We start from the raw sequence: 12,006 nt of genomic DNA, 5'->3' as shown, positions 1-12,006 counted from the left end.
AATATGTTTTAACGTGAACTTATTAATTTTTGTCAGGCACATTTTGTAATTATTTTATCAAAAATATCTTCCAAGTGGGAGTGTTTTAAGAAAACTTCAAACTAAATGGAAGAGAATGGTATATACCGTATGTATTTATTCTTTATTTCAATACTGTTAACTTTTATTCCAGACGGAACCCTTTTATCCATTAAAAATCGAGATTTGTGTGAAATATTTTTTAAAAGCTCGTCTAAATTACTACAATGCAAGTTCAGAGATGTGGAACAATATATTTCAAGCCAAACCAGCTGCCCAGCTTCGGAAAGAAATAAGTTGCAAATATGTTAGCGAAATTTCAAGAGCTACATTACCTTAAAATAGATCAGATGCGGTAGACACAAAAATAGATTTTATGAATCGGAAAAAGCGTGGTTAGAAAAAACTTGTCAATTTGTGGTGTATCAGATACCTAAAGGAGGAAGGCCGACTAAAGACTTTTGGGGAATTTAGTGACCAGTCAAAACGTAGGAAAACTGACTAGCTTCGTCAAGATTATTCCCACGAACAATTAACGTTCGCAGCACAAATGAGCCTGCGAGCTAGTGAAGCTAAACAAGTTCTCGACACTATTAATCCCCCATCTGAAGAAACTTCTCTGAACTGGCGCATGTTTTTTTCGAATCGCGAAATAAAGATTTCAAAGCGTATCGTGAACGTTTTAGCCGAAAAACTTCAAGGAAAGCCTAACCTTGAAGATGTATTTCATCGTCTACTTTATTCTTCTGATCCTCATATTACGAGTTTAAGACCTTTACAAACAGTAAAAAGAAAATCATTTGATCCAGAAGTAAAATACATGCTTTTAGAAGAGAATTTTGAATATACACAACCTGAATCTGATGATTATATAGACGAATAAAATTTGTATCGTGCCTTGTACCGTTTTGTTATTGTTTCTATTTTAAGTAATATTTATGGCCCGTTACCATAATTACAATTATCAATGTACAATGAATTAGTTTTTCAGTGTTTAGAACACGAAGTGACTTATTGGAAATAGAGGATGATCTGGGTTTATTGTTTTTCTCTAAATATCTACATATTTTTCAATATAACAAGAAACAAAATTTGTTGAACAGTGTTAGTACACAAAATAATGAAATAATATTTTAAAAATAATATTGTTTCCGTTTTAGATGTGTCTTCGTAGTTTTCAGGGGAAAAATCCGGTTACAGACTTTTGAGCACCAACTTGTATGAAGCGGCCCCATTGTGCGGCGTAGGTACATATGTAAATTAAAAAATAAAATAAAATTATGTTAAAAAATCGTAAATACAAATCCTTTATTTCTTTATTATAGTTAATACTTCAGTCTTACAACTTGCAAAGATATAAATGCATACCAATAAACAATTTAAGAATTCGTTAAAATTTTGCTGCTTAGACATACATGTATACATACGAATGTATGTACACATAAAAGATTAATTTATAAAATACATACATACAAAGTACATTGTGCTTAGCAGAAATAAAAAAAATACTTCAAATAAATATTCTGGTGATGCAGTTGTCAAGGCACTTGTTTTCCAATCATCCATTTAAGGAACTCGTACATTTTTCTAAAAAAAAATAAGAAAATGAAAAAAAACAGCAGGTGATTATGTTTAGTAAATAAAATTTAAATTCAAAACGAATACATAAAACATTAACTCTGAGTTTAAGTTATAATTAAAAAACGGATTCAGCAGATAAAATTAAATAATATGAGAAAAATTCCGTTTGTGATTGCAGCAGTCCCGCTTGCCTTAGCTCAGCTGTTATATAAAATGTACTATGTAGATATGCATATAAATGCATGTACACTGCCGGCAAAAAGTATTGACACAGCAAATTTTAACAAATATATGCAACAGTATTTTTTCTAATATTTTTCCGCCAATTTTTTGTAAAAATGTGGTTCATTCTACAAAAAAAAAAACATTAAAATATAATTCCTAAACTTTGTGCGAAACTCACGAAAATGCAGCTAATTTTCATGGAAATTTTCAACTTTTTAATCAGATTTTTGAAATTTTTTTGAGTTTGCAGATTTGTAGTCCAATCAATTTTATTATAAAACAGTACAAGTTTTAAGTAGCTATGAATTAGCGTTGATGTTTTTTCAATTTTTTTCACGCTGTTTCTTCCACACAAAAAATTTTTTTTCGAAAATACTTTATGTATATGGAAAAAATGCAAAACACCTTCAACAAAAAATTCTCAAAAATCAATGCGATTTTTGACTAACTCCGAACTTGCATTTTTTACTAGAATTCAATGGGCTGCAAAATTGCATACTCAAAAAAATTCTAAAAAATCTGATTAAAATTTTGAAAATTTGCATGAAAATTTCCTGAATTTGCACAAAGTGTGGGAACTATATTTTTATGTTTTTTCATACGATTGTAGCAATTCGGGTTCAGTGATTGCATTTTCAAAGATTTCACGAAAATCGGACTACGATGGATTCAGAGATAGGCCAGAATATTATCAGCGACGGCTAGTAGTATAATTGAGCACAAAAAAATTATACTTTTTAAAACTTGAAAAAAAAAACACTCACATTCTAATTAATTTTGTGGAACGTTTCCATCCGTTTGCATTCACCTATGAGGTACTCAAAATCACCATTGCTCTTCAAAGTTTCAGGATTTCCCACAAGTATAAGTAGAGACTGTGCTCGAGATAGTATTACATTCAGTCGCTGTGAAAAGAAAATAGTAAAATCCATGATAAAAAACATAGTAAGGTAAAACCGTTCTCTTAATCGTCGGCCATTATTTTTTTTTTTGAAGGTTGCCAACATTTTAAAATCATATAAAATTGAGTGTAAAAAAAGGGAATTGTTCAAAGTTGTTGTTGTTTGAGATTGAAAATGAGAATATGTGTATGTAAATTGCTTGCAAACGTCAATAATTTGAAAAATTCCTCTCAGCGGTTCTATCTTCCTATTTTTTTATCATGGTAAAATCCAAAATGTATTCAACAAAGTGTGATTGAATTTGACATTGCTCTGAGAAGAACCATCCTATAGTCAAATTGAAAAAATATTGTATGAATTTTGAATCGATTGTTTATATTTTTTGGCATAATAGTACCTTAAAAGAGAGCCTAACTGACTTGTCAATCACACCTTGTTTAATACACCTTAGTAAAATCCATGTATAGTAGATTGTATAGAATACATTCGAATGTATATGTCAGGCATACAAATTATTTCAGAGAATTTACATAAATAAGATCAGAAAGTTACAGAGAAACAATTTCTAATTTTTATAACTGACATCTTAGTGTACAAACACACCTGTGGATCTGTTACAAAGCCCAAATGGCTAAATGACTTCACAAACGAAACTATAATAATTGCTTTTTCGCGTCCTTGAAATAATTCAGCTGTACCCACTTCGATGCCCTTCAATTTCCGGATATTCAATATCTCCTTAATTTTTGCGCATTGCAGTCTGTAAGGTGAAATAATACCGATTTGATTGAGATCGGCATGCTTTTGTAATTTGTGGACAAGCCAAATGACTTTATTAACTTCTGCTTGATTGTACGAGCTTTGCGATGATTTTGACTGGCCCAGCCTGCCATATACGGCTTCGAAAATGATGGGGAACTTCTTGTTTGGAAGTATTTGTAACTCATCCCAGTACTTTAGGGTGTCTTAATGATGATAAGTAGAAGAGAAAAAATAAAAAATAAAATACTTACATTAGTAAGCAATATCGATTAGGATAATTTTTACGCAGCGTTATAAATAACGAAATCACTAAAGTTAATGCCAGATAAAACTTTGTAGCTTTGCGTGACATTTAAAACTTTGCAAGCAAAGCGCCATACGCAAAACGTATGCCACAATGAACGCCACAAAAACAATTTTGTACAGCTTTTTTACTCGTCAAAATTGCTGTTGATTTTATATATTTTAGCTTTAAAAATATCAGCAATGTAAATAAATATTAAACTAGCTGATCGTCAACGCGCGCCAAAAGAGATGGGAGTTGGCCATCTTTTTGCTTCGCGCTGCAGCTGCAACGATCTGTGTGGCATGTTATGTGCATTTTCATCTTTTATCTGGCATCAGCTTAAATGTTTCGAATATATACTTATGTACATCACTTTTCGATAGCATCCCTATAAACATTTTGGCGAACGTTCGAAAATGATCTTCGATATCCAATATGCATATCGAACTGAGAACGATATCATAACAAACCTTAGTTTTCCAACGTTCATAGTGTATTGGAAATACATTCGAGATGGGTTTGAAGAAAAATAGTGAAAACCATTTTCGAAGGGAAATAAAAGATAATCACTCTCTCTTATTAAAATTTCAATTCGATAATGGGCTGGATTTCGAATTCATAACGAAGGAAAAATTGATTGGATAACGAAGGTTCCGTTTTGCTGGAGAATGGCTTAGTTCTCGAATCGAATACTAACCTATTGCACATTAGTTATCGAAGGTGAGACTCGAAAAATATATTGGTTTTCCAATCATTTTCGAATTGTTGACCAAGCCCAATGTTTATTGGGATTGATAGTTTCTAAGAAATCAATTAATCAATCTAGATTTTTTGTTTTTTTGATGAAAAAATGGAAAAAATTCCAACTTTAACAGGGAAAAAATTTAAAAAGTAACAGTTTCTGTGTATGTAAATGTTTTACACTGGTGTTAAAGCTTGCTCGTTTAGAAATAAATTAAGCTACCAATGAAGAAAATCGATTGATACATAAGAAAGTAATTATTGGTCAAATAAAAATGTGCAAGGATTTTTTGTATGAAATATAAGCAGAAAAGAGTGTTCCTCATACGCCAGGTACACCTGAGTGGGTAGAGTATTTGAATCGTATGATGTATATTTAAAATGTTGAGTCTTACAGAAAAAAAATTGTCAAAAATAAAATTTTCAATTGATCTTCGTAATATTAGGAGTAAAGTGTTTGAAATTGAACAGGCTAGTTAAAAAAAAATAAAACATTCCTGATTTTTACAGCTTCTTATAAAAAAAACTATTATTAAAACCTAAATTTTTGAAAAAAATCGCAAAAACACTAAACAATTTTGGCTTTGATCAGCTATAGCTCAGCGAGTTTTACTCCAACCACTACAAGTATGTTGTTGGAAAAGTATTTTAGTTGTTTTTTGAAAAATTTTAAAAGTATGTGTTGAGCTCAGGAGGTCTATACTAATTCTCGCCTATACCTGAATTTCTTGGTATTTTTTTGGCTGTAAAGCACTGTAATTATACCCAAAAATTTGAAACTTCTTATTCAGAATTTTTAGAAAAATTTTAGGTGTGCAGTTTAACAGCCCACTAAATTTTAGTAGGTTAAAGTGCAAATTTCACGACGCTAGAAAGTCGCGTGTATTTTATATGGAAGAAAATGTCGCGAATCCAAGGATAATCCATAACAGCAGCAACCCTTTTTGAAGTTTTAAGCGTGGTTCGCAGATCACAAGAACGGTCAAAACTAAAGATAAAAAAACTCAAGAAATGCTAAAAAAAGTATTAAGCCAAATTGTCTTAAGTACTACGGGTTTCTAAAGTTTTTTTTTGTTAATAAAGAGCACAAGGCAACCCATGTCCGTTCCATTTCGTGAGGAAATAGTGAAACAGCAGGCTGTGAAATATCAGATGTAAAAATTCCATGGACACTACTATTCACACACACGACCTAATGGCAATTTATTTCTTGACCGTTTTCTTAACCCGCATTCATCGGAATTTTTTTGTAACACAAAGTACGTTGTGGAAAAAGACCCTAGTATTCAATGAAATGTTGGTTTTTTTTCATTTTTTATTATCTAATGATCAACGTTTATTCATTTTCTGATAATAAGAATAAAAATGCTTGAATGATCTATACGCATTTGTCGCAAAAAACAATTCCAAATATTTTTCTTAATATTTTAATATGTTTTCGAAATTTGCATCAATTTGATACAAACGATGGATGCGGGTTAAGAGATCCGTACTTACCCAATAAACACCAAAAAAAAATATTTCTCCAACCTTGGAGAAATTCATAGTTCTCAAGTTGATATCCAACATCATTCTCCAACTTATCTCTAACCGACGCGCAGATACATAAAAAGTGATAGAAAAACGAATATTTAATTATCAAGTGAAAAACTAAAGCTATTTAAAGAGGAAAATTACCAACAAAAAGTAAATAATCTTCAAAGTATCCTCAAATAATCTTGAAAGAAAATAAAAGGCGAAGTGAATCAAGTGGCAAATTACTGTCGGACTGTATACTGTGAAGTGAATTATTGTAATACGATATTGATTAGCCATATAATACAAAAGGAGTAATAAAATTAAAAATTAATATTGAAATTCATCTATGTATGTCGTTTCAATCAAAAAGGTAAAAGGTATTTTACTATTTCAATTTTAGTATTTCAATGATATGTTTGAGACCAATTGGAGAATTACATTGGAGTTCAAGTTGAGAACTAGCATTTTCTCAACTTGAGAAACAGTCCTTTTTTCATGCAAAGAAAAATGCCCTTTTTGTTGAGAACGCTATGATCCTCCACTTGAGGTACTGTTGAGAAACAACGTTGGAGATTTGAGAATTAGCATAGTTCTCAACTTAACCTCAAGTTGAGCTCAAACCTAAATGTTTTTTGGGTAGTCTTTAACATTAAAATAAGCAAAATATGCACGGTCGTTAAAATTAAGCTTGGAAACCCTGAATAAGCAATTCCAGGAAAAAGCTTAAAGTTTTCGGCCCGGTTATAATACATACATACATATTTTATAAAATGCCAATTTTTATTTAGAAAATTTTGAAATTTATGCAGCGAGAGGGTTCGAAACTCCAACAAATATCCAATGTAAAAAGATCAAAAATCATTAAATAGAGCATCTCTTTCTTAAGTCGCACACTGGGACGAATCGAGAATTTAAGACGACAAATATGTTTCCCTCATATGTATTTCACTGATTTCAATGAAACTTGGTGTATAGATGTATATTGATTACGAATATGACATAAAATTTTCAAAATTAAAAATGACAGATTCAATATGGCGGACGATTAAAAAAAACTAAGGATTGTTATGAAACTTGGTATGCAGAGTACATATTATTATCGATGTTGTGCTATGGTTACTTGTATTTATTTATATTGTTATCTATTAATGTATTATCGAAATCGATATGCACATATATAATATATTATTATCGATATCGATACACAAAAATGCACTTATCGATATCAATATATCGATAACATCGTTATTCATTTTCTAAATCTTTTAATTGTTTTTTGAACTCTAGGCCGAGGGTAAAATTGCAAAACGACATACATTTTAAAATGCCCTAATTATCTCTATTTCAGTAGAAACCTCTTGCTAAATGACTACATTTCATTAATCTATGGAAAAATATAAAAAATAAATAAATAAAAAGAAGCTGTAATTTTTGTCTATGGAAACTTCTATTTCATACAGAAAGCGTTTAGTTCATATATTACAACACAAAAACATGTTTCTTGAAAATGAAATGTTTTGGCTAAAATTCATCTTTGAGTGCACAAATAAAATAGAGTTCTTTTCTGTGTCCAGCCACATTCATTCAAATGATAGTAACATAGCACCAAGAAATCGTTTGGTATTTTTTAAAACAATTTTATATATTAATTATCGTTCTATGTTAAAAATATCTTTCGCTGTTGTATAACTTCCGCCGACATAGTTATAATTCACAATTAATCACATTCTGGAGTAAAATGTCCCACCCGTTACAAAGTAATGGCCCATTGATAAAAAATAACAATAAAAATACAACATTATTGACTTTAAAATCTGGAAAAGCATTTAGCAAAATTCCTACCCATTTTCACTTCTGCAATCAACTCGTCTTTGTAGTACAAATGATTAAACAAACGCAATATTTCCGGATGTGATCGATAGTTGCGAAGTAGACGTGTCTGCAAAGTGCGGTCATAGGTGCCATCCTCTTTCACCGCATAACATTCGCGTTCGAGTAAGCGTTTCATGAGCGAATTTTTCAGACCAAGTTCGCCGGCAACTCTTGACATGACCACCGGTCCTAGTTGCTTTGTATCTCCTGACATTATTACACGACACTTTGTCGTATTAATACTAGTTATGGCAACCAAAGCTTCTGCTTCCGTAGTTGCAGCCGCTTCATCTATGAAAACATGCGTAAACGGCCAGTGACCAAGGATACCAGTACGCAAGCGGCCCATAGTGCAGAGAGTTGCAACAAGTATTTGATATTGCATTAGTACGTTCACGGCGGGTGATACAACCTTGCCGTTTTCAAAATTTGCATTTTTCTCAATCAAAGGATTAATATTTTTATAACCAGTTTTTTCAACCCACGAACTTGAAAATAAGCGTAACATATCTTTTGGTGGTTCAGCTTTGCCTTTTTCATCTAGTTTTATCCGTTGGCGAGATATTTCGATAAGTCGTGGATTGCTTTGGAAAAGTTCACATATTTTGAGTGCCACTGTATCGCAAGCCGAATTTGAGCCGGCTGTAATTAAGATGCGGCAACTGGGCATGCTTATGTAAAGCTGCAAAATAGCTTCAACGATTGTTGTGGTTTTGCCAGTACCTAAAAGTATAGTTATATTATGAGGGGTCAATATGCGGAACCGAAAATAAACTTTGCGCGTTTGTGGTGGGCATTCGTATGGTGAAATTCTTCAACTTTTGTTTTACTCACCTGGTGGTCCCACAACTATGTATGGAGCATAAGGATTCGCACCGGCCACGATTCGCTTCACTGCTTGTATCTGCTCGGGATTGCCACAAATCTGTTTATTAATAATTTCCAAACTGAAATAAAAATAACACAAATCATGTATTTCCTTTCATAGTATTATACACACATACTAAGGACCATTTTCTCAAATAACCTGTAACTTTAAAACTCACTTTATGTTTAAAGGTTGCATTAAAACTTGTGATTGTGTCTAAAGTAAAGCGTTTTATTATTGGTTTTAAATTGGTTTACAACCACGAAACATACATACCTCAAAAACCCATAATAGGAATGCTTAACTTTAGACATACATAGCTTTATTTTTAATCCAACCTTTAAATATAAAGTGAGCTTTAAAGTTAAAGGTTACTTCAGAAAACGGACCTAAATGGTCCAAATACAAGTCCCTGTGTTAATCATAGATTTTAGGTTAAGTGAAAATGACGTCTTTGGCTTTTTTGCAAAAGAATGCACCTAATATCAAATACCCAAAGATTGTATAAAATGTTAGTTCACCGTGAAGCTTTATATGTAAGTATATTTACTTTAATTAAAAAAAAAAAACTTGGCATATTACAGGGGTGGACAAGGCCGAGGCCGAAAAGAGCCACATGTAAATTCTAAGTGCTACAAAGAGACACACAAAAAAAAATTATTTTTACATAAAATTATTATTAGAAATGAAAAACATTAATTTTATTATTATTCTAATGTACGTGAGATAGATATTAAAAGAAATTCAAAAGACCTCTTTGGCCAAATTTTCAAAATCTGGTTTTACGTCAGTTAAAGCCGTTCGTAACCGTTCTGTTAAATGTTGTTAGTCGTTCAAAGTCTCTAGTAAAAAATGTCCAATGTCATATGTTCTCTCACAAGATAAATATGTATATCCAAAATAGTACGCGAACAGAAAATTTGCAGAGACTTGCAAGTTAGACGAACAGCTTTTAGAAATTTTGTTTACATTCAAAAGTATAAAATTGATAACGTAAGAAAACAAATCCCGAAGTCTTATCCTGACACAGTTCACTGACTAAACGAATAATTACTTCCTTCTGACAAGTTTAATTAGTCGCATTTTACTTTTTTAACTTCCAAACCATCAAATTCAATTTAGGGATTTGCGTAAATTCCAGACAGCTGCTTTCGATCAGCTGTTTCCTTGTTGGCAAATTGCTGTTGGCAAAAATTTTTCCAGCAGAAAGTAACAGCTTCCCCTCAAAATGAAATGTCACCTTGCTCTCTCAACGTCCCCTACTTTGCAAGTTTTTTGCGTACGCGATCGCAAAAAGCTGCGAGTCTTTGATAACTTTTAATATTTAACAGGTACGCGAATGCAACTAATTGTAAACAGTGTTTTGACTTTAAGAATTTCATTGTAGAGTACAAAGACTCACAGTTATACCAAAAATTTAAAATATACAGCACGCAGCTGTTTTCAACAGCGGATGTGTATATTTTAAATCTGGTACTTGTTGCAATGGCAAAGCTTTATGTTGAATTTCCAGTGCCTTATCTTCTTTTAATTCCAAAAACTCCATGTGTATATTAAAATATAAAATAAACAAAAAAAAACAACACAATGGAAAAGAATATCCAGCAAGGAAATATGTATTTTAAAAAGTTAAAAGAGCCAAAATGTTCTAATCAAAAAGAAAATAAAAAGAGCCGCACTTTGCTAAGCAAAGAGCCGCATTTGGCCCAAAGAGCCGCGATTGCCCACCGTTGGCATATTATTTGCTATACATACCTATCATCTGTAGTACCAATCACTTTAGTCAAATTGGCGGGAGGGAAGACATATCCACAACTCAAAATGTCCAACAATTCCAACGCACGATGTTGTACACGAAAATTGAAACGATTTGGACGAAAAATAATATCGTAACTTTTTTTCAAATCAAAATCCGGACATTTCTTAGTTATTTTTTTGACATATACTGTATTTTTTTTAACCGTCTCCAAAACTCTCACATGGCGTCGCAGTTCATCATCTGTGTTCACATTTTCATGCCCATGAACCGTGAGCAAATCTATCGGAAATTTAATTCCACTTTGTGCGAAAGCCGTACTTTGCCGTGGAACAAAGACCACTTCATCAGTTTTGAAACTAAGCACATCATCGATATTGATATTTGGCTTCTTTTTCATCTATATATTTTTGTAGTAATTCAGTGAATTTGAGTTTAAAAGTCATTACATGCTACACAAATATGTATGTAGGTCCAGCTATAACTTACCTCAAATTCAAGACGTTTCTTACCACTTTTTTTTGCTTTAATACCGTTAAGACGTAAGCTGCAGTACGGCTGCATTGTATGTGCATCTTCTATTTGCAGTAAATGCCCCAGTATTTCGGTTATGTTACTTGGCTGGAGCTGCTGACAATTCAAATATTTCCTGAATTGGCATTAATTGTAAAAATGATCTCTTCAAAAATGTAAGCAAAAATTAATAATTTTGGTGCAACTTACTTTAAGTATGGATTGTACTTTACAAAAAACTCCTCGGAAAATTTTTTAGTTTGTGCCAATTTTATGTTATAGTTGGGGTAATAGTGATTCAGCACTGTGATTGATTTGAAATTCCTTTACAATACAAAAAATCACATTAGCAAATAATTAAAGAGAGATTACAGGCGATCGGCTCACTTATGCCGGTCATTGAAACGACAAAAAATTTGTGCCATTTAATAAATGACCGCTGAAAATTTCATCCAATTCAATGAAATAGATCTTGAGATATTATTATTATTATTATTGGGGATAAAGAACTACGACCTTAAGATTTATTCCGCCTTATCTTGAGTTTCGCCTGAAAAAAAATTCACCCGAAAATTTGTCATCCGCTCATAGTAAAGCCATGGAGAAAACAAAAGTGAAAAGTGAACGGGTTCGGGGAAAATTAAACTCATGATAAGACTGATTGTTTCTTGAGATATAGTCAAAACGAAGAAAAAATGTCATACAAGTTGTTTATGTCAATAACTAGCAAAATGAATATTTTTGCAAAGTTATATTTTGGGAATCGCTTTCGATGATCCCGAATTGATTCTAAACCATATTTATATTGAAAAAGAAATTTTAGTGATCGGCTCCATTCCAAGAACGTAAAATTAAAAACAAATATCCGGTCTAGCCGGTTTTCTCTTGCCGGTTGCCTTTTTCCAATAACTCGAAAACCGGGTTCGGAAAAAATCGAATAATCTAACACCCCAATAACCATGCA

The 12,006-nt window shown here is 32.1% G+C and overlaps 1 protein-coding gene across 1 annotated transcript; it reads right to left on the bottom strand.

The window, feature by feature from the left end:
- Nucleotides 1-1,365: 1,365 nt before the first annotated feature.
- Nucleotides 1,366-11,467, bottom strand: LOC118745315 (putative helicase mov-10-B.1). The gene is made up of 9 exons (XM_036478840.1): nucleotides 11,430-11,467; nucleotides 11,253-11,366; nucleotides 11,019-11,178; nucleotides 10,529-10,929; nucleotides 8,740-8,852; nucleotides 7,876-8,628; nucleotides 3,330-3,691; nucleotides 2,589-2,729; nucleotides 1,366-1,605 (listed from the first exon to the last, which is right to left on the bottom strand). Exons 1-8 carry the CDS (start codon nucleotides 11,465-11,467, stop codon nucleotides 2,592-2,594), a joined length of 2,079 nt encoding a protein of 692 aa, XP_036334733.1. The 3' UTR covers nucleotides 1,366-1,605; nucleotides 2,589-2,591.
- Between the last annotated feature and the right edge of the window lie 539 nt (nucleotides 11,468-12,006).

This window comes from Rhagoletis pomonella, unplaced genomic scaffold (genome assembly GCF_013731165.1).
Source record: "Rhagoletis pomonella isolate Grant_MI unplaced genomic scaffold, Rhpom_1.0 Rhpom_scaffold_00008, whole genome shotgun sequence".
NCBI lineage: Eukaryota > Metazoa > Arthropoda > Insecta > Diptera > Tephritidae > Rhagoletis > Rhagoletis pomonella.
The sequence above is the reverse complement of the archived record's forward strand: the minus strand, read 5'-3'. Positions and strand labels throughout refer to the sequence as shown.